We start from the raw sequence: 23805 nt of genomic DNA, 5'->3' as shown, positions 1-23805 counted from the left end.
CCCAAGATCCCAGAAACAGGCTATGCACTATTCTTCCGGACATTCAAAAAATGTAAAAAATGGCATAGCTGTGTTTGCCCTCCGCTCGAGCTTACAGAATTCTTGTTTTCACCGGATCGAAGAGAGTGTATTGTTACAGGTCAGCACGCTGAAAACCGCAGGGCACCCTGATTCGGTTATTTAGGCAACGTGCGAAAAGTTGGTGCGGCTGGTGAGGACGGATTTCGTCAAGTCAAAGAGGGACAAGGCATGTAAGAAAAGGGCAGTCATCCGCTACATTCACAAATTAGCCCATAATCTTAAAAATGTAGCTGGTAGGTTTGAAGTCGAAGTTGTTTTTTCGGCTCCCTGTAAGTTGAGCGGGCTTTGCCGGGCCGTTAGGAACCGTAGTGAAAATGTATTAGGAGTTAGTCCGTTCAAATGCCGTGTTACTCACAGGTCACCGTTGGTGGAATGCGCATGCTCTGTAGTCTATGAGCTTCCACTTTCGTGCAAAAAAGTCTACATTGGTCAAACAGGCCGCTGTATTAATGTTCGCCTGAGGGAACATCTTAACTCGCTATCAGACACCAGATACTCTCATCTGAAAGATCATTGCCGCGACTGTGGGAAGGAAAATGATAAAAAGAAACAGAAAAACTGCCACCCTTTGGTCACAAAAGCTAAAATTTTGTTTAGACACCGGGATAAATTGACCAGGGAGGTTATGGTAGCTTATTTCATACGGAAGAAAGAATCACAGTATATCAGCCAGCCTTCTTTGGCACTAGTTGACAAAGAAGTATCGTTTTTAGATAATTCATAACTTGCTTCATTTCGGTTCTCAGGGGTGCCTTTGTTCGGAGTTCACCACGTGGCATATTGTGCGTTTGATGATCTTGATTCCGCTAGACCAATGCTCGTTGCTCTGTTCGTTCACGTGATTGTGATGTATATATGTTTTCTTTTTTCAATAAAAAATTAAGTTTCGAGTCAGCGCTCGTCTTTGTGTCCTCTTGCTTCGTCTGTCGTTTTGTTCGCGCTGTTCCCTCCCACGATGTATTATTACAAACTCGCCCAGCTATCCATCCTTCAGCCTTAAAGGTGCACTGAAGAGGAATCTGAACTCGTCTTTTTGCCGCGGGAACTCAATCTACACGTTCCGAGCATTCTTAGAAACTTCGATTTATTGCCCTGTGTGACCGATTTCCCTAATTAAATCGAATTAACGCCCGGCTCCCGCCTTTCTTTTTTAATTCTCCCTCGTACGGTGGGCGGAGTCGACCAACGCGGGGAGCGCCTTTCACCCAGTCCCGTGGCGGCTTCCCGCTCTGCCATCGGTGGAGTAATACGTAGTAGTCCGTAGAAGCAAATAGTCCGCGCGTATCTTGATTTCTGCGGGCTTATTTTGCGGTTATATTATCTGCAAATGAAACTATTTATTCGCGGAAACCTAAAAAACAAAATGAAGCGAAAGCAAAGCCTCCACAGAGCTGGCTGAAAGGCACTCTCCGCGTTGGTCGGCTCCGCCCACCATACGAGAGAGAATTAAAAAAAAAAAGGCGGGAGCCGGGCGTTAATTCGATTTCATTAGGGAAATCGGCCACACAGGGCAATAAGTCGCAGTTTCTAAGAATGCTAGGAACGTGTAGATCGAGTTCCCGCGGCAAAAAGACGAGTTCAGATTCCTCTTCAGTGCACCTTTAAGGTGTTGCTGCTTGTGTCACTGGTGTGTGGTTACGATGTTAAGCTTCACCTCTAAGAGCGGAACGCGACAGCGTCTGCAGCGCTGCCAGGGAGTCCATAGAACGCCTTCGCCCGTCCGGTTCTACGCCTTGCTCGTGGGTAAATTGGTTTTTGAGTAAAGGAAATGTATCTGTCTCTCATATCTGGGTGGACACCTAAACCTCGCCGTAACGGGAAGGGAGGAAGATGGGAGTGAACGAAGCCACCGTATTCACTAGGCGCGCCTTTGTTCATTCCAAACCATCGAGCTGGCATGGCAGAGTGGTAGCGTGCTCGTCTCGCACTCCGGAGACCGGAGTTCGATTGCCGAGCTCGGCCAATTTCCTACTAGGTTTTATTTATCTGGTCTGACTAGAAAGGTTAATTAGGCTAATTGGTTAAGTAAGTCCCTCTAACTTGGAGCATCACTATGCCATCCCTTTAATTGGTTGCATGGTTAGTAGCCAAAGTACAATTGTCCCTGTTTGAGAATTCGCGCACTCTGACGTCATGACCGTTTCGACCAATTGAAAAGCGTGACATTTCTGTCGACAACTTCTGCTTACAACAATGAGGCATTAAAGGCTTCCGCCTTAATATAACCAACCCCTATATATAGCCTTCAATAATTACGAGAAAGCATTCGACTCAGCGGAAACCTCAGCATTCATACAGGCATTGCAGAATCAGGGTGTAGAAGAGTCTGATGTGAAAATATTGGAAGAGATATGACGATCGCACAGGTGCCGCATTACTTTATAAAGCCAGCAATAAAAGTCCAATGAGGAAATGTGTCAGGCAGGGAGACACGATCTCGGCAGTGCTATCCACCGCCTATTGGATTGGAGTTGAGCTACAAAGCTCGATCAGTGAGTAAGACAGGCAGAGCAGAACAGTAGGTCTTAAAATTAACGTGCAGAAGAAAAAAGTGATATTAAACAGTCTCCCAAGGGAACAGCAGTTCGCAATTGGTAGCGAGGTGCTGTAAGTGATAAGGGAACACGTCTTTTTCGGGCAGGTAGTGGCCACTGGTCCGGATCATGAGAGGGAAATTTGATTATTGATTATTGTAATACCCACAGCGCCACAAGTGGCATTACAGTGGGGGGAATAACACATCATACAAACGAAAAAAAAAGGTAACAAAGTGCAGCACAAATAACTGGAAGAATTAGATTGTGTTGGAGCGCAAGGTTCTCTGAGATCATGCATGGCAGTTACCCCGCCGCGGTGGCTCAGCGGTTACGGCGCTCGGCTGCTGGCCCGAAAGACGCGGGTTCGATCCCAGCCACAGCGGACGAATTTCGATGAAGGCGAAATTCTAGAGGCCCGTGTGCTGTGCGATGTCAGGGCACGTTAGAGAACCCCAGGTGGTCGAAATTTCCGGAGCACTTCATTACGGCGTCTCTCACAGCCTGAGTTTCTTCGGGACGTTAAACCTCAATAAACCAATAAACTTAATCCATGAATGGCAGTTGACCAATATCCCGAAAGAGAAAAGTATACGAAAGCTGCATTGTCCCTGTTCTGTGAAATGCAGCACTGCTTCACTTATCATTTCTTTCACGTGTTCAAAATGGTTGGAAACGTCATAATTTCCAAGTGTGCATATATACTCATATTTCACAGCAGTTGGCTAAAATGTGAATTTTTGACGCACACGCACACACACGCACACACACATACATTATACATTGAATAAATAAGCATGTCTTTTGCAATAATTGTTAGAAGAGAGCCACGAAAGAGACCTGTTTACATATAGAGTGACTACTGTGCATAACTTGGGAAACGCTGCAAGTGTAATGCTGAATCACCACGGCGGTAATCTTCTGCCTACCTACGCAAGATACTTGGGGTGATTACTGCGGCGCAGTTAAGCTTCAAGCTTTCTCTTTAGTCATCAAGGTTTCCGCGCAGAAACCAAACTAGCTTTTTTAGCAACCTTTGTTTGGCATTCATTCCCTTTCGAAAGTGTAAACCACACCAATGTGCTATTTTCAATACCGTAATAATAAATTAAAGTATGTAATCTAAGCGATTTCAATAGTATGATTATCCCACTTGTTAACAACTTCTACTGCAGCCTGCCTTCTTCAAGTCATTGTGCTTGGCCCGATCGAGAGTTCGCAATACGAATCACGTCGTCTTTCTGAAATCGTTATTGTACGTTTGGAGGCAGCGTAAGCTTCAGTAAGTTTTCAAGCACATTACCCACAAGAACCGCGATCAATATCGGTTATGGAAACGTAGCAGAAACAACGTCGTGTGCTGCTTTCGGTTGAGATGGCTGCAACTATCGCAACGAATGCGAAGAGCTGCACAACGGGAAGTTCATTTCGGCATTCGGCACGACATAACGTGCATAGTGAATTTTCACTGGTGCACTTTCCCCGCCTTGACAGAAAAGCACTCGCTCCAATCGCGACCACTTTTACTACGCAGACACTTGTCACTGTGCTCTGCAGCTTATTATGCACTAACAGGAAATTCGCCGGGAGCCGTTGTTACTGGCTGCTGTTCATGGTGATCATCGCTATAATTAGGAATGCTTGGACAAGCTAAAAGCGGCTCCAAATAAACGCATCGCGGCATCGCTACCGCGCACGTCTTGCGTCGGTTTGAAGACCGCTGGACGACGCATATCGAGCATCAAACGGCGTGGGTTGCATAGGTCCTTGGAAGCGACGCATTTTATGCATTCAGGATACAAAGAAGCGACTTGCATCGGCCATTGGAACCACGTGTTTACAACGATGTGAAAATATCGCTGCCGCCGCATCTAGGCTGACTACGGCGGCTGTACATAAAGGCGCAATTTTCGCTGTCGACGAAAGGGACATCATGTCACGTGATCGCACTTCTGGGCGTCCTCTGCTCGAGTGCGCCTACGAGATATGGCTTGGCAATACATCATCCGGGTACAGTGTTACAAACCGAAGAAAATTTATGGGAAGTCATGCGTGCTATCCTCTGGGAGGAGTTTCCTCCACTTCTGCCGTCGTCACCTCGCGTCGCCTCACTAATGCACGTGGTCAGGGAAGGAGTCCACCAGGCTTTGTGCGTTCATCAAGTGCCAGCCACGGCCACGGAACACCGTTGTACGCAGCCAAATCCGCCCCGGCAGCCCACGCCTGGAGTCCTAACTGCCTCCCTGACGACGCCAGTCACGCGCCCTAAAGCCCGATTCTCAGCGAGCTACTCTAGAGAAACTAGACCTCTGGAGGACCCCCAACCAGCCCCGCCCACTCTACTTTCGCTGCGGTCACACCTTTCATGACTGTCCGGCACGTACAGGCGAATGCGCATTCATGGCTTTCCCTTTCCCCAGTAAGCGGGAGATCAACTACCTGCGTCGAGAGGAGTGTGTGCCGAACCGTCTTTCCCGCACTCCGTCGCCGTCATCATGCCGCTTCGCGTCGCCTCGCCTCGACTACGCAGCCGCGTTGCGAAGAATGTCCCCGAGCCCCCGCAGGAAACACTAAAGAAAGAAACCTTAGGAAATAAGGTTGCTCACGAGCGAAACGCCGAAGATCCTCTACCAAACACGCCTCATGGAGACGCCGCATTCAATGAAAACCTCGACCACAACGCGTAGTGACTTCAGAATAGGATGATCTAATACTCTTGAATCTATATTTATGTATTATTCAATGTTTGCAACGAACGTCCTCTGTTGTCTTTTCCTTCATTTCATTGCTTGCATATGCTTGCTTCAGTTGATTGTAGTTTTGTGTAATATCTTCTATGTATTATGTAATATTGTGTAATATTTTTCTTTCTTATGTTGACGCCAGGGTACGCTATTTTGTGCACTTACTGCATGGGCCCGAACTAGCAGCTTGCTAAGGGCCCAGATGCTTTTATCACCCTGTTTTGTATAGCCCTCATCCAAAGTGAATAAACTGAAACGCTTTTCGACAGGACTAAGGTTATCGGACACGCGAGGGATAAGAAAGAACGGGAAATTATCGAAGCCTTGGAAATCGCAAGATTAGGGCCTGACAAATGTGGTAGCGATGGTTCAGTACACCTGTACCGCAATGAGTTGCAGTTTGTTGTTCTCACGAGATGATTGTGGCTTTTGTATTTGTGGTTGGTTCGTATGCGCTTATTAGTTGAAAGATGGAGGCGTTGATGCAATAAATTAGCTGTTACTCTGCGTTTGTCCCGTGTGGTTCTTCTTCCGTTTGTCCCGTCCTCTTTGCGCAGTTATTCTTTGTTGTCATAATAGCTTAGAAATGCCTGTGACCTCTGCAAACACTACGCAAGAAAAATTATAAATACATGCAACGTAGGTAGATCGTGCACAAACTTATGACTTAAAGTGTCAAACACCGGCGGTCAGTAATAACAAAACAGCACAAAACAGACATACACACCATAATTCCTGTAGTAACCATTAGTTTGAAATACATGAAAAACTTCTCAGTAACGCCCCACTTAGTCAAACAATACGTTACTGGTTTCAAGTAGTTCAAGTTTCCCGTTTCTTTTTTTAGTCCCTGGCCAAAATTACCAGAAACACCCTCTGTAGTCGCCCTCGAAGTTTGTTCGCTCTGCATGCGTCGCCACTCGCGTGCGTCATCCCCGTGGCCGTGTTTTGCATCGCGCTTGCACAGGGCGTTGTAGGGAAGCACTCCAATATATTTCTTTGAATCGGCTTTTTTACGCATAAACATCGCTTCAGTGGCACAGCTATAACCGTATTTGCGGACATCGGTAAACATGTCATCGAGTTAACCAGCACGATGGTTACCTAATTTCTTATCGTGATCTTTTTAACTATTACCGTTAAGCACATGATTGCAATTGAAGATTTCCGCGGATCGTTAGTAATAGCCGTATTAGTTTTTGCTGTTTCGAAAAAGCGATTGGCCTCGGCAGTGTGGCTCAACAAATTTTGGCCAACTCGAGCCAGACGACGCACTCTTTCGAAAGTACGGCTTTTTGACGGGCTAGTTGGTACATATTGTCACGACCAGAGAGGCCGTGGAGATAAGCGTCGGGAAGAAGCCAAGGCTGGGAGCCTTCTTTTAATTACAGCGCCAGGTTCCAGGACACCGAACAGAACAAGCGCGCCTCGAGAGCCCACCGCCGCTTCGTCGTCGTCTTCGACTCAGCGCGGAGGCCGCGCGGCGCGTTAGGCGCGTGGCATTATTCCCCCCCGCGAAAGCAAACATCGTCTCGATGTGGAATGGGATATGTACAGAGAGGAGGAGGAGCAAAAAAAAGAAGAAAAATAGGGGTGAGGTGAACTATACAATGCGCGCTAGATGAAGGCGGGGAGAGTCAAGTTCACACGTGGGGTAAGGGAAGAAAGGTACAAAACGAAGCGTGAACACAGCGCTCAGTCACGCGCAAAGTACGGCTTTAAGCGCACTACATGCACGATTTCCGGCCGGTGACGCTGAGGGCCGGCGATCACAGTTCCATGGGGGACAACTTCATAGTTGACGCTGTTCAGGCGGCGCAGGACTCTGTACGGGCCAAAATACCTATTTAAAAGCTTTTCGCACAATCCCTTGCGGCGCACGGGTGTCCACACCCACACGTGATCGCCCGGCTCGTAGTGCATGTCCCTGTGCCGAAGGTTATAGTGTCGGGCATCGGCGGATTGCTGGTCCTTGATGTGCAAGCGGGCCAGCTGACGGGCCTGCTCTGCTTGTTCCACGAAGTGGCCTGCTTCAGGGGGGAGCTCTGCGTCGCCGTACGGCAGCATGGCGTCTAGCATCATGCGTACATCTCTGCCATACACGAAACGGAACGGGGTGAACTGGGTGGTTTCCTGCGTCGCAGTATTATATGCGAAGGTGACGTAAGGCAAGACCTCATCCCAGGTTTTGTGTTCAACGTCGACGGACATCGAGATCATGTCCGCCAATGTTTTGTTGAGCCGTTCCGTTAGACCATTGGTTTGGGGACGATACGCTGTTGTTGGTCGATGAGCAGTATGGCTAAGCGCTAAGATGTCACGTAGGAGTCGGGCTGTAAACGCCTTGCCTCGGTCAGTAATGACGGCCGATGGGGCGCCGTGTCTAAGCACGATGTCGTGCATAAAGAAGTGGGCAACTTCGTCGGCAGTACCTCGCGCCAGGGCCTTCGTTTCAGCGTAGCGGGTCAAGTAGTCTGTGGCGACTACGATCCACTTGTGGCCGGTCGACGAGAGAGGAAATGGCCCCAGAAGGTCCATGCCAACTTTGTCGAATGGTACTTGTGGCGGCTCGATGCACTGAAGCAGTCCAGGAGGCTTGAGCGCGGGTTTTTTCCGCCGCTGGCATTGCCGGCATGTCCGGACATAATGCTTCACACTTGAAGTAAGGTTGGGCCAGTAATAGTTCTGCCGGATTCGGGACAAGGTGCGTGTAACTCCAAGGTGGCCGGAAGTTGGTTCATCATGGCAGGCAAGGAGGACTTCATCCCGTAGATCAGACGGTATGACGAGCAGGTAAGTTGTCGGACTTGAGGCAGAGTTCTTTTTATAAAGCACTCCTCTCCGCAGGCAGAACGACGACAGTCCACGAGCGAGGTATCGTGGTATTTCAGGGCACCCACCTTCGAGATGATCGATGAGCAGACGCAGCTCGGCGTCGGCACGCTGTCTTGAAACGAGCTCAGACGTGCTGACCGCTCCAAGGAAGCTATCATCGTCGGTGGTGTCTTGTGGGGGAGGTTCGACGGGAGCGCGGGACAAGCTGTCAGCGTCGGTGTGTTTCCGGCCTGACTTGTAGGTGACGGTGAAATCGAATTCCTGCAGGTGTAATGCCCAACGTGCTAGGCGGCCGCAAGGGTCCTTTAAATTTTTCAGCCAGCACAGTGAGTGGTGGTCGGTTACGATACAAACGGTCTGCCATACAGGTATGGGCGGAACTTAGCGGCGGTCCAGACTACCGCTAAACATTCTTTTTCCGTGGTAGAGTAGTTCAACTCAGCGCGCGACAGTGCGCGGCTGGCGTAGGCAATTACTTTGTCGACACCGCTTTGCCGCTGAACTAGAACGGCGCCAAGGCCGACGTTGCTCGCATCCGTGTGCACCTCTGTGTCGGCATCTTCGTCGAAATGTGCCAAGATGGGCGGTGATTGGAGTCGGCGTCTTAACTCGTCGAAGGCAGCCTGCTGTTCGTTGCCCCAGGAAAATGACGTGTCATCACGGGTTAGGAGCGTCAGAGGGCTGGCGAGCTGGGCGAAATTTCTAATGAAGCGGCGATAATAGGAGCACAGGCCCAGAAAGCGTCGGACTGCTTTTTTTGTGGACGGGGACCGGAAAGGCAGAAACGGCAGCAAGCTTCTCTGGGTCAGCTCGGATTCCGTCAGCACTAATGACGTGCCCGAGGAACTTCAATTCGGTGAACCCAAAGTGGCATTTTTCTGGTTTGAGGGAGAGGTTGGCGGATCGAACGGCTTCGAGGACAGTCCTGAGACGGTGCAGATGTTCCGTGAACGTTGCGGAAAAAATGATGACATTATCAAGATAAACAAGGCAGGTATGCCACTTCAAACCTGTTAGAACGGTGTCCATCATTCTTTGGAACGTGGCAGGAACACAGCAGAGCCCGAATGGGAGGACGCGAAATTCATACAGCCCGTCCGGTGTGATGAAGGCGGTTTTCTTACGGTCCCTCTCATCAACTTCTATCTGCCAATAACCACTTCTGAGGTCAACCGAAGAGCAGTACTTGGCTTGACGAAGTCGGTCGAGGGAGTCGTCGATACGCGGGAGCGGATACACGTCTTTCTTGGTCACACTGTTCAGCTTCCTGTAGTCGACACAGAATCGTAGTGTCCCGTCCTTCTTTTTCACGAGCACGACAGGAGACGACCACGGACTGCTTGACGGTTGGATGACGCCGTCTGTGAGCATCTCTTCGACCTGTGTTTGGATAGCATCTCGCTCACGAGGGGACACACGATAGGGCTGCTGATGTATGGGTCGTGCTCCTTCATGCGTGATAATGCGGTGTTTAACTATCGACGTTTGTCGCACTTTAGACGACGACGTGAAACACGCACCAAACTCCCGCAAGAGGTCCTGTAGTTGCCTCTTTTCAGCGGGTGGAAGGCCTGGATTGATGTCGACGTTGGTGACCGCTTCGGTGTCAGCTCCAGGTGTGCCCTCCTCGCAAGCAAAGCATTCGGCCACTTCCTGAACATAGTCGACGTAAGCGATGGCTGTGCCACGAAACAGATGTCGATGCTCATTGCAGGAGTTGGTGACAAGGACCTCTGTACAACCGTCATGAAGGAATCCAAGGCCCCGTGCCACCGCAACTCCCTTAGTGAGTACGAGGGAGACATTAGGCTCGACAACCCGCAGTCCCCTATGTGGCTCGTCGCAGGTAACTCTTGCGAGAATGCTGGCACGTGGTGGCACCGTAACGGTATCGTCGGCAACTTGCAGGGCGGGCCGAGAACCCTGGTGCGCAGGTTCTGCTGTGGCCACTGCGGTAGAAAATGTCACCAAGCGATTCGGGAGGTCTATGATAGCACCGTGCTCGCGAAGAAAGTCGATGCCAAGGATGACATCGCGAGAACATTCGCGCAGAACGAGAAAAGTGGCAACGAATGTGCAGCCTCGGACCGTAACCCGGGCCGCACACATACCGAGTGGTGCGACAAGATGTCCACCGGCCGTACGTATGTCGGGGCCGTCCCAGGGTGTCGTCACTTTTTTCAGGGCCGTCGCAAGCCGTCCGCTAAGGATAGAGTAATCTGCGCCCGTATCGACCAACGCGCTAACCTCCTTTGTGTCGACGGGAACAGGGATATCCAAAGAGACCCTTCCTTCAGCGCGGCCCGTCGATGGCTGTTGTGGATGACTCAGTCGGTGCGGCGGCGGAAACTGGTCGGCGACTGGGGTTGCGTCGTCGGGGCGATTCAAGCGGCGGGTTGAGGGAAACTCTTAGGCGATGCGGCGTTCGGCGTCGGGGCGATTGGGTCGGTGCGGCGGCGGAAGCGGGTCGGCGATTGGGGTTAGGGCATTGCGGCTAGTCGAAAGGCGCGTCGGGGAAAACTGCGCAGCTTTGCGGCATCCGACGTCGGGGCTATTCGGTTGCTGCGGCGGTGGAAGCTTTGCGGTGGATCGGCGTTCGGCGGCCTCGCCTCCAAAGGCCGCCGGATCTAGTTTTCCCGACGAGGGCTCGAGGAACCGCGTTGTCCTGAGGCGAAACGGAGCCCAGAGGGGGAAGACCGGCGTGGAGAAGGCGATCGCGCCTCGCGGCGTGGAGGAGAGGGCGAACTACGCTGGCGGGTGACATACTCGGCGATGTCTTGAGGGCGCTCTCCAGGCCGTGGACGGGGGCTGTCGATAGAAAATCCGCGTAGTCCCATTTCGCGATACGGGCACCACCGGTAGAGATGGCCGGCCTCACCACAGTGATAGCAGAGCGGTCGTTGATCCGGGGTGCGCCAGAGGTCAGTCTTCCGCGGTGCCTGGCGCCGATCCGCCCAGTAAGGAGTAGGCTGAGCAGAGTGCACCGCGACCAATGGTGCGGTGTAAGGCAAAGGCCCAGGAGATGGGGCCGCGCGGCGCACGACGTCCGCGTACGTGACTGGCTGGACCGGAGTCGGATACGGCGCGGGATCGTATGGAGTCGGTTGCGGCGCCGGCACAACTGCAGCGTCTGGTGCTCTGAGGGCCTGCCGGACTTCCTCGCGGATGACGCGGGTGACGGAATCGACGCGAGGGGCAAAGGTTCCTTGAAGGTGCTGCAGCTCCTCGCGGACCACTGAACGGATAAGTTCGCGAAGAGAGTCCGGATTCGTCCTGGGATCATGGTCGAATCGGTCCAACGTTGACAGTGTCGACGACGGACGCAGTTGCCGGGCGTACTGTTGGGATCTCTGCTGCAGCAATTTCTCCATGTGGACGGCCTCGGCCAGAAACTCCGCGACGGTGTTGGGCGGGTTCCGCACGAGGCCGGAAAACAGCTGGTCTGTCACGCCGCGCATGAGGTGCCTCAGCTTTTTTTCTTCGGGCATTGCCGGATCGGCGCGATGACAAAGACGCGTCACATCCTCGACGTACATGGCAACACCCTCATTGGGGAGCTGAATTCTAGAGGACAGGGTACGCTACGCGCTCTCCCGGCGGTCGCTGTTGGCGTACGTACTCAGGAGCTGACGTCGAAAGTCCTGCCACGTCGAGAAAGTAGCCTCACGGTTTTCGAACCACGTGCGTGCAGAGTCCTCAAGGCTAAAGTACACGTTACGCAGCTTTGTAGCGGCGTCCCAGCAGTTGAAGGTCGCAACCCGTTCGTAGTGCGCCAACCAATCTTCGACATCTTCAAACAGGTCACCGTGAAAGGGCTTAGGCGTTCGTGGGGTCTGAGGAGTGAGATAGGTGGGGCTGGCTGCAGGGACAGTCGGAGGCAGGGCGGGTATTGGCGTCTCCATGAGTGTAGGGGTAGTCGAGGGCTCACCGACAAAAGGGAGGGCCTCGGGGGACAAGCCTCGGATCCTCCGGCTGGCACGATGGACAGGGGTGGTCACAAGATGCGGGCGTGTCGAGTCGTCCTCAGGAGTAGGAAGCATCGGCCGCACCTCCACCAGTGTCACGACCAGAGAGGCCGTGGAGATAGGCGTCGGGAAGAAGCCAATACTGGGAGCCTTCTTTTAATTACAGCGCCAGGTTCCAGGACACCGAACAGAACAAGCGCGCCTCGAGAGCCCACCGCCGCTTCGTCGTCGTCTTCGACTCAGCTCGGAGGCCGCGCGGCGCGTTAGGCGCGTGGCAATATTCATATTTGAAAGGCTGTGCGCTGAAAAGACGTCCACAGGAAAAAGGATAGAGACGACAGGAGAGAAGCGCAACTTTCAACTTTAATGACGAGAAAAGAAGCTAGGCGCAGTTATATATCCGCTGATAACCAGAGATGAGCTGCGTGACGGAGCGTGAACCCAACAACCAAACAAAATAGAGAGCAATAAGGCATATATATCTAAGTGAGATTTTAAGAAACCCAAGAATGGGAACATACCGAACACCTGCCCAGGTAAGCTAAAAAAGGGGGATTCATATCGGCTGATAACAACGCATAACAACATGGGAAAACAGAGCTGTATGAAAGCTATGACACTGAAAAAGAGGATAACACCATAAAAAATGCCTAACAAGATGACGAAATTTATAACAAATAAAAGAACAAGTGCAAGATGGGGATAAAAACTGTGTAAAGGGCGGCAAATAAAATACAAGCGCATCAAAAGATCTAAAGGGACACTAAAACATAGAGAAGCGAACGGGTTAATAGTCTAGATGTACCCATCCAAAAAGGTAAGTTCATTTCTAGAAAGGTTAATAGAAGGCGTGCTAACGCACTTGTCTTTCCTGATGTGAATGAAAAAGGCCTCAATTATTCTCTTTCTGTCTTGTCCTGAGCCTTAGCTAGAAACTTGGTTTCATTAAACTTGGGGTAGCAGTTGTGGCAACTGCTGCAGTGTAACGGAAGGTTACACTGCAGCGCGCTTATTTAACGGGCGCAAAACACCGCCCCCAGTGCACTTCGCTCCGTGACGAACGTCACGACAGCGCTATCCAGCAGTTGCAGCTCAACCAACATTAGCTCCAACAGGCCGTAGGCATAGAGCAAAATTAAATAGCGGCGGAAATGGAGTTGAGACGATGATGACGATGAGTGTCCCGAACAGGATGGACACTCATAATAAAAAAAAAAGATGATAACTTGCCAACGGAACTGCAGAGTATTTAGGAAAAGAAACAGCCCACATAACAACAATACGTAAATAGCGTTCATCTCAAACCTGCGATAATAGCGTTGCACGAGACTGATCTGCACACGAAATCATCGGGGGATTTTTCAACGCGGTGCGTCGACAGTGGTGCGTCGGACAGTGCAGCGCCACGCGCGCCAGCCCAGCGTTGCACGTGCACGTGCGAATGGTGTCCGAGTCGACGTTAACGAAGAAAGCGGCGAGCACGCGGAGCGGAGACCTTTTGTGTCAGAAAACCGGAGTGTAAAGGAAGACACCGCAGCGGAAGTAGGGTCATTCAAGCGTGGAGGTGGCAGCCGTCGGACGTTGGGTCCGTACTGCCGGAGACCTCCTTTGGATCAACAACGCAAGCCTGCTGCGTTCCTTTCAAGTTTTGGAGGCGGCACCCGATGGATTAAGGATCCATGCTGCCGAGAGGCTTCCTTGGATAGCCTGCATCAGCCTACGGTGTTCCGGGAGGCCGTCGACGGGACTTGGCTACGTTTTTCCCGCTGCTGCTGCCCACTTCTTGGGGCGGCTGACTGGAGTCCATCGGCGTCTTCCTGCGTTCCTCTCCGCTCCTTACCACCTGATCTCCACTACCGCTTCCTTCGACGCAACGCCAGCGAAGTATCGCAGTTCATCTACCAGCGTTCGCGCGCTTGACCTGGGACGCTCCATATCTGGTTAACTCTTTCCTTTAATCTGTAGTAGTGTACACGTGTTGAGTGTGTGCTTTTCTTGGTGTTTTCAGTTTTCATTGCCTCCTTTCCATCAAAGTATAAACACGGATTTCTTTTGTTTCGTTTCATCTCTTTGTTGTCTTGTTCGAACCTGCATGCGATAGCGTTGCCCTTCTGCGACGCTATCGCGACATGGGACGCCAATCTAAATGGACCCAAGCATGTGCATTAGTACGCAAAGAATACATGACCCAAATCGTTTATCTGAAAGTGGAGGGAGTAGATTATAGTTACCCCTTCGTAGAGAAACCAAGAGTACTTGTGCCATAAATATCTATAGCAGGCCGAAGGATACAATGGGCACGTAGGAGAAAATTATTAGAGAAGCCAAAATTGCGGCTAATGGAGGTCCACTGCTAATTGTAGGGCACCTGAACGTCGCAAGCTACCTATGGGACTACTCGTGTGAAATTTGGAAGGGAAAACTCTTAGCAGATGCAATCACGAATGAAGCACTAACGATCCTAACGGGCCCAAGACAGCCTACTAGAGTGGGCAATTGCCTCTGTGTGGACACTAGTCCTGATTTAACCCTAGGTCAAACCTTAGAAATGCAGCCTGGGAGATTTTGAAGGTGAACTTGGGAAGCGATCACTTTATCCTGCAGACTACATTGGAGTGCAACAAGAGCTGCAGGAAGAGGGTGGCAGGAAGAGTTACAAATTTGGACAAAGTCAGTCAGTGCAGGAGGGAAAAAGAGGAGCGCAGCAATGAAGATTATGAGGAATGGGCGAAAATGGCTTTGTAGGCCATGGAAACTCATATTAAAAAGATCAGAAGACTTTCCAGCCATTGAGCCGCATTTATTGCACTTATGGGGAGCGAGGAGAGGCCTCAAAAAGACTTGGAGGAGGCAGAAACTAAACAGGAGACTAAACAAAAGAATAGCAGAGCTTATTTATTTATTTATTTATTTATTTATTTATTTATTTATTTATTTATTTACGTTTCTGCAGCGCCATGAAGGCATAATTGCATGGGGGAATACATACATAAACAATGAATCGTACAACATGTGCCAACTTTTTTGTACAGGATAGGAAAGAATGGAATGGACGGAACACGCGGAGCAGTATGCCTCAAATCGGGCCAAGGATAACTGGCACAATTCCTGCGACTCTTTCAATGCAGACTTAACCTCAAGATGACCTGGTCCATATTGAGATGAAGATGGACCTAGGAAAGAGCAAAACAAAGCACAGAAAAAATCGGTTGAAGCCCATACACAACTTTAATGGGAGCGAAATAGAGCTCATTGCAGAGTTAAAAGGATATACATACAATCGGAGGGTGTCGATCTGGACAAGGATGAATACACGGGCACAAAGAAGGAGGAAATGGACGAGGAGATCACAACCTTATGAGGAGGGATACTTGCCCTGGCGGATATTCGGTGACCACCAAAATGCTAGCTAGCTTAGGCGACAAGTCGTTGGAGGCTATCTCGGAAATCTGTAACAAGTGCTAGTCGGAAGGAAAAATTCCTGACGAATGGAAGATGGCAGAAATTCTGTTTATTCCGCAACCCGGTTAAAGAATCAGTATTCAGAATTTGAGGCCATTATTGCTAACGGCGTGCACCGGCAAATTGATGGAAAAATATATATATATATATTGTAATAAAGAGAATTGGGGTTTGCTGCCTCAGCGGCTAGCGCTGCCGAAGGAGAGGAAGATGACAGAAGAAGACAGAAGACGAAGCTGACGAAGCTCGGGTGCGCGCTTGCGAACGCCGGCCTGCTGAGCAGCACTGCTGGGACAAGGACTGTGCCCGACCACAATAACTGTGCGAGTTTCCACATTACACTTGGTGGAGGTGCTCCTTGTTCTCCCCGTGGAACTACGCCACGATGCCCAGGATACCAGGCTCTACCACGACGTCCGACACCTCGGTCCAACCTGCCCAGGCTGTCATCTGTTCCGGTGCCGTCCGTCAGCGCGACCCGACAGTCTTCAGCGGCACTGACGACACCGACGTAGAAGATTGGCTGGCCTCTTACGAACGCGTGAGCGCCTACAACAAATGGGATGACGTCGTTAAGCTCACGAACGTCATCTTCTACTTGACTGACGTCGCCAACTTGTGGTTCCGCAACCACGAGGCGGATTTTACTACCTGGGCGGCTCTCAAAACCAGCCTGACTGACGTCTCCGGCCGCCCCGCTGTCCGAAAACTTCGCGCCGAACAACGTCTGCGCAGTCGTGCCCAGCAAAATGGCGAGAATTTCACCAGCTACATCGAGGACGTTGTTGACTTGTGTAAACGGCTCAATCCATCTATGAGCGAGGGTGACAAAATCAAGCACATTCTGAAAGGGATTGAGGACGACGCATTTCAAATGCTCGTGTCTAAAGATCCTCAAACCGTCTCAGACGTCGTCTCTTTGTGTCAGAGCTACGACGAGCTCCGAAAACAGCGTCATGCCACCCGGCGTGTCATTTGCACGGACGACAACCTTTCGAGCTTAGCGGTAGGCGGTCCTGCTAACGATCAGCCGACCCTTCTTCAGCACATCAAGCAGTTTGTGCGAGAGGAGGTCGCCCGTCAGTTATCGATGGTTACCTCCCAACCCGCCACAACGCCATCACTATCGCCTTCGATTCAGCGTGTAATCCAGGAGCAGGTAGCTGAGGTCCTGCCGCCCACTAATTCACCTACTCTGGTCACTGCACCGTTGGCATACGCAGAAGCAGTCGTCCGGCCACGACCTCAGCCGGTTCTTCCAACTTATGCGCCGCCTGTTATGTGCACGAAACTCGCACAGTTATTGTGGTCGGGCACAGTCCTTGTCCCAGCAGTGCTGCTCAGCAGGCCGGCGTTCGCAAGCACGCACCCGAGCTTCGTCAGCTTCGTCTTCTGTCTTCTTCTGTCATCTTCCTCTCCTTCGGCAGCGCTAGCCGCTGAGGCAGCAAACCCCAATTCTCTTTATTACAATATATATATATATATATATATATATATATATATATATATATATATATATAAAAGAATTTACAGACGTTCAGATAAAAGCGGCCTCTTCCAAAACACGTAGTAGGGTTGAGACCAAACCTTTCGACCCAAGAAGATCTGCTTTTACAGCTAACAGAAGAAATCATCGACAAACCTAGAGGCTATCAAACCAGGACAATTCTAGAATTAGACCTCAAAGGTGCATTTGATAATGTCAAACATGATATCATACTCAAAAATTTACAGGACTGCAATTGTGGTGTAAGGATGTATAATTATATCAAAGAATTTCTTTCTAACCGAAGGGTTAGGCTTAATGTTGGAGAAGTAAAGTCGGAGTTCAAGCGACTGGAACGTAGGGACACCCCGCAGGGGGTAGTGTTGTCGCCTTTTCTCTGCAGTTTTATTCTATTAGGACTTCTGAGTAGTCTGGACAGGATACAGGGTGTCAAGCACGCACATTATGCTGATGACTTTATGGTTGGTACCTCCGGAGGGTCTATTGGGAGCATGCAGGAAAGGCTAGGATATGCTCCAGATACCGTGCAACAATACGCTAATATCTGTGGACTACAATGCGCACCCAACAAATCCGAGTTGCTCATGTTTAGAAAGGAGACACTGGTCCTGTTATGGTATTTGTGGGGGGAGCGCAAGTTCAAGAGGTGCCACATGCGAAAATCTTAGGTCTGTTAATAGACGCCAAGGGCAACAACGCGGAAGTGATTAGGCGACTGCAGACGACAGCGGAGCAAGTGGCGATAATGCTTAGTAGGGTATCAAAGCACAAGCATGTGCTTAAATAAAAAGAAACCACAAAGTTAATAAAGGCTTTTATTGTGAGCAGGATCGCATACAGAGCCCCATATCTGAAAAGGACGAAACGTGTGAAGAACACGCTGGGCGTCATAATACGCAAAGCATATAGAAGAGCACTTGGTATCTCGGTCAGCGCAGGTACAGAAAGATTACTGCACATGAGCATTAACAATACTGTAGACGAGATTATTGAAGGGCAATCGATGTCGCAGAGGATACGGCTAGCAAGGAGCAGGGCAGGAAGGGACGTACTCGATGAACTAGGGCCCCCATGCAGTTGGTCTACGGAGGACAGAGAGGACTGGGAGATCAGCTTGGAAGCAAGATTGACGTGCATCCGATTCTGAGAAATATGCTCCCTGAATATATAAGAAGAGAAGAATGGCTGGTTCGAACGCCGTCGGAAGGACATGGGGCGCGATGGAGGAGGCAATTTACATGGACGTGGTCGGAGTGGTCAACGGTATATCAACAACAGCATGCACGGATGCCGAAGGGAAATTGGTTAATGGAGCATCAATCCGTTGTCAGGGAATCGCTCAGGCTGAGGACGCAGGGATAGCTTGGCGATGGTTTCCAGGAAGGTCTTGTGTGTAATTACGGACTCCAAGACTGCCTGTCGTAGTGTACTAGAGGAAGTATTGGTAAACACGCAAACAGAATACTCACAACTAAAGAAGATACAGGCTTCAAATCCACAACGCACTCTGCGGATGTTGGAAAAGAAGGCGCTCACGCGGGTACCCGAACATTCGCAGGAACATGATTATTCTGAACCACTCTTAAGCTATAGGGATTCACGCCGAACCAAACAAAAATCTAAGCAAGGATCAAGCGGTCATTTTTAGAAATTGCAATCGAATACTTTATATATCCTCTCAAATTCAGCTATATGTTTCCAAATTCCTGCGATCCGCATTGCGCCTTCTGTGGTGAAGTGGCTGACTTCCTTATACCGTAAGGTATGGTCATATCAGAAAAACCCAGCCATACAAAGAGTCAATGTCCCAACAACTGCGGACTGGGAGGCGGCGCTGTCCAGCTCGCATTCGGAAGACCAGCTTTCGCTGGTTAACCGGGCAAGAGCGGCAGCAAAAGTCAATGGGCTCCTTGAATAAGGGCCCACTTAACCATTTTATGGATTAAATGTTTTTTCTCTCTGTCTTCACCATTGTTTGCCGAGAATGAGAGTTAAAAACATGACATGGTCAATTAACTACGAAAACCCTGAACCCTACTGATAGGCATGGTCTGCGCCTATTGTTTCAGATCGCCGCTCATCCCTAAGCTGATCGAGTTCAGGCGCGTGGTGGGCTCGGCGCCGGTGAAGAACTTTTGGGCTGACGACCACCACGTGGCCTTCGCTCGGGACAAGATGGGGTTCCTGTTCATCGCCATATCGGACAGCCCCCAGAGCAGCACGGTGCAAACAAGCATGCAACCGGGCATATACTGCGACATCGTGAGCGGCAAAAGAGTGGGCAACGACTGCACGGGCGACTACATAATCGTTGAGCGGGACGGAACGGCAGCAATCGGCGTGCACGCCGACAGTGCGCACCCCGTCGTCGCTATTCTCAACGAGGTGAGTATTTAGGGGAAAGCAGATAGGCGAGCTGATTTGTAATAAGGGAGTAATTACTAGTCAGCGTCCACCCAAACGCAGCAACACGGCTACGAAGTAAAGCTACGCAGCTTTCTGCAAACCCAGCTTTCTGATAAAACTGTACAGCTGTCCTTGGTAGCCGTACGGCTTCCCTTAGGTGGGTTTTAACCAGCAGCTGTTCCTTATTCCCAAGGTGAGTTGCACTGTGGTGAGCACGCTGGAGGTCTTGCTGAAGGTGAAGGCAGCTACGCAATGGGAAACGGCGAATATGACGATTCCTGTGATTCCGCACTTTCTCCGTGCGTCACAAACCACATTGAACACATACGGTCTACATGGACTGTACGAACTGCGCACACGGAAAATTGGAAGCTTTGACAGGCTCCGCAAGGCGTTATACTCATCGTATGGACATTCGTATGTATACACACACTAAAAACAATATACTTTAGCTATTTCCAGTCCCAATTAACTTACTCTATAGAATCATGGGGGTTCACTTACATCACTTACATTGAACCTGTTTTACGCCTGCAGAAGCGGGCACTCAGAATAATGACTTGCACAACACCGTATACGCCTTCTCGCCCTTTGTTTTTTAGACTCCAAATAATGCCGGCATTGCAGCTTCGAGATTTTCGCGTTGCACTACTCGTACTAAGAGTCCTCTCCGGTACCTCCCCCTTTCCTTTGAACACATTCCATAGAGCCCCAACTAACAGCCGTTCAGCAGCACAGGGAAGATTTCTGTTTCCTACATCTCGCAATGACTATGGCCAGCGCCGCTTCGAGTATCAAGGGGTAAAAACTTGGAATAAACTCCCTTGTGCAGTCTTTGCAACGTCTAATCCTTATATTTCACTGAAGATCTTTTTTCTGTCACAAATAATTACCTGATTTACAATGCAAATCGCTTTGTGATTGTTTCTTATTATTCTCTGTAGTGTCTATGTTGGGTTTGCCATTTATGTCATTGAATAATCACTTCTGAGGCAACTGCGTGTATTTTGTATAAGAATGCTGTTCCTGCCTTCATGTTTTTTTGCACACTCTTCTATTTTTTTGTAGTGAGCCCTCTTGTATTTCTGTAATTTGAACCCTCTTGCTTGTACGCTTTGCATTTTTACACCATTCTTATGTGTATTATTTTGGCATGCATGTAGAAAGCATTTGTCCTCACTAATATCTTTGCTTTTATTGCATGGATCCATAACTAGCCTTTGGCTAAGGATCCAGACAGTGATGTTATGTACTGTGCTGAAGAAATGATAATAAAAAGAATTGAATTGAATTGAATTGACGTGGACACTACAGAAAGTGTATGAAAACCATGCGGAAAAGACACAGAAAACGCGTGGTATTCCGTATGTTTGCTAATCATATGAACTTTGTAGTACCAAAATTTCATATCTTCCGCACAATATGGAACTTTCCACTAAAGCCTGCCTCCCAGCGCTTCCTTTTCCGTTTCGCCGACTCAATATGTATACGGCCAATGTTTTCAGACGCCATCAGGATGGCTTAGTAGCTATGATGCTGGGCGACGGACCCAAAAGACCAGGATTCAATCCCGGCCATGGCGGTCTCATTTCGATCGAGGTGAAATGCCTCAGGTCCGTGTACTGTGCGATGTCAGTGCACGTTAACGAGCCCCAGGTGGCCGAAATTTTCCCGAGCCCCACTACGGCGTCCTTCATGACTTTAGTCCCTTTGGGATGTTAAACCCAATAAACCGCAGATAGGGTCAGTTTGCAAAGAGCTACGGCTCGACGGGACGGTTCCACGCGACCACTGCCTAGGCGATGGAGCGGCGCTCGCTTTCTAACGTCCCGCACGTCGTCTGCTACTCCCTTCTTGAGGAGCGTCCGCAGACAGCTGTCCGCGTGTGTATAAAAATGCGTTTAAAAGGATCCCTGAAAACGATGCCTCAGGTTGGCTATAATATGCTTGCATCATGTAGAGTATAGATCACCGAGCGTTCATGCCTCGTACAAGACCTCAAAAGCGAGCCGAAAATTTCAAATATATTTTTTAATTTTCTCGCGCATACGCCTTAGGGCGACCATCGGGGCAAGGCTCTCACCTGAATTCGCACGTAACCGGTCAGTCCTGCAGCACTCGTTACGTCATCAGCGGAGGGCTATCATTGGTTCTCCACGCCAACTCTCTCTGGCGTCACGCAGCTACCATAGCTACGGCCGGAAGCCGGAATAAGGGAACAGTAAGAACAGGAAGTGGACGTGGAAAAGCCCCAATGGTGAAACTAAAAAAATTGCCGATGATTACGTTACTTCCTACTGCGAAATTTGAGCGCGGCTCATCAGCTGTTCCACCTTTTCGATAGATTGAGGCAAAGAATTCGAGTAAGTCATGTACATCATCATCATCATCACCCTGACTAAACCCACTGCAGGGCAAAGTCCTATCCCATGTCTCTCCAATTAACCCTGTCCTTTGCCAGTTGCGGCCACAGTATCTCCGCAAACTTCTTAATCTCATCCGCCCACCTAACTTTCTGCCGTCCCCTGCTACGTTTGCCTTCTCTTGGAATCCACTCCGTTACCCTTAAGGACCAGCGGTTATCTTGCCTTCGCATTACATGCCCTGCCCGAGCCCATTTCATCCTCTTGATTTCAACTAGGATGTCATTAACCCGCGTTTCTCCCCTCACCTACTCCGCCCTCTTCCGATCTCTTAACTTCACACCTATCATTTTCCTTACCATAGCTCGCTGCCTTATTCTTAACTTAAACTGGGCCCTCTTTGTTAGCCTCCACGTTTGTGCCCCATAGGTGAGTACCCGTAAGATGCAGCTGTTCTATACTTTTCTCTTGAGGGATATTAGTAAACTACCATTCATGATCTGAGAGAACCTGCCATATGCGCTCTGCCCCATTCTTATTCTACTAGTTATTTCCCTCTCATGATCCGGATCTGCGGTCACTACCTGCCATAAGTAGACATATTCTCTTACTACCTCCAGCACCTCGCTAACATTTGCGAACTGCTGTTCCCTTGCTAGGCTGTTGAGCATTACTTGGGTTTTCTGCATGTCCATTTTTAGCCCCACCGTTTGGCTCTGCCTGTCTAACTCATTGATCATGCTTTGCAGTTCTTGTCCTGAGTGGCTTAGCAAGGCAATGTCATCAGCGAATCACAAATTACTCAGGTATTCTCTATTAACTCTTATCCCCAACTGTTCCCTTTTCAGGCCCCGGAATACCTCCTGTAAGCAGGCAGTGAAGAGCATTGGCGAGATCGCTTCTCCCTGCCTGACACCTTTCCGTATTGGAATTTTATTGCTGACTGTAAGGAGAACTATAGCCGCTGTGCAATCGTTCTAAATATCTTCCAATATTTTCACATAACACTCTTCCACACCCTGATTCCGCAATGCCTGCATGACAGCTGAGGTTTCCACTGAGTCAAATGCTTTCTCGTAATCAATGAACGCTATAAATAGGGGTTGGTTATATTGTCAAGTTGTAGTGACGGCAGTGCAGCGGTCAGGAAGACACCAACCAGTCTTGGAAACGAAGCTCTTTATTTGGGTTGACTTGCGCCCACAAAAGAACTGAGTCACTCGGCGGCGGCGTAAGCAACAAACGTACTCGTCAGTCGTCGAACTACGAATGTCCGCTGCTCGCGGCATCGCTCAATTTAAAGCCGGCAAGGAAACTTCCAGATAGCAGGACAAGATATCAACAGTAATCTGGAAAAACCTAGATGCAGCCTTTCATGGCTGCGATCAATCGAGATTAGACTGGTCGCTTCTCGCGTAACGAACAAAAATGATAACAGCCCTTTCCTGCAGCCTTGAGCGTGAACGAACAAACACTACAATGATACGTGGCATTACCCCCCTTCCAAAGAAGCATCGTCTCGATGCTTTAAATTGAAATTAAACACGGAGAATGCTTTGAGAACTTAGAGTCATTTAGCTTCCTAATAAGGTGTAAGGGCAGCGGTAAAAGCTTCAAGTCTGGCCGTGTCGTCGTCGTCGTCGTCGGTGTTGTCGTCGGTGTTGTCGTAGTTTTTGTCGTAGGTTTTGTCGTCGTATTTGTCGTCGTAGTAGTCGTCGTCGTCGTCGGGATCGTCTTCGTCGTAGGGATCGTCGTCGTCGTAGGGATCGTCGTCGTCGTAGGGGTCGTCGTCTTCGTAGGGGTCGTCGTCTGCGTAGGAGTCGTCGTCTTCGTAGGAGTCGTCGTCGTAGGCGTCGTCGTTGTCGTAGGGTTCGTCGTTGTCGTAGGGTTCGTCGTCGTCGTAGGGGG

The 23805-nt window shown here is 49.9% G+C and overlaps 1 protein-coding gene across 1 annotated transcript in view; it reads left to right on the top strand.

Annotated features, from left to right (window-relative positions):
• Positions 1-19525, top strand: part of LOC149367469 (alpha-amylase-like) — a 322554-nt gene extending 303029 nt beyond the window's left edge. Inside the window, exon 9 of the mRNA XM_089574342.1 lies at positions 19198-19525. Coding sequence (XP_089430468.1) covers positions 19198-19525 — 328 coding nt within the window. The remainder of the gene's footprint in view (positions 1-19197) is intronic.
• Positions 19526-23805: the final 4280 nt, after the last annotated feature.

The sequence above is a fragment of the Amblyomma mixtum genome, chromosome 1 (assembly GCF_055824585.1).
Source record: "Amblyomma mixtum isolate Tamu chromosome 1, ASM5582458v1, whole genome shotgun sequence".
Taxonomy (NCBI): domain Eukaryota; kingdom Metazoa; phylum Arthropoda; class Arachnida; order Ixodida; family Ixodidae; genus Amblyomma; species Amblyomma mixtum.
The sequence above is the reverse complement of the archived record's forward strand: the minus strand, read 5'-3'. Positions and strand labels throughout refer to the sequence as shown.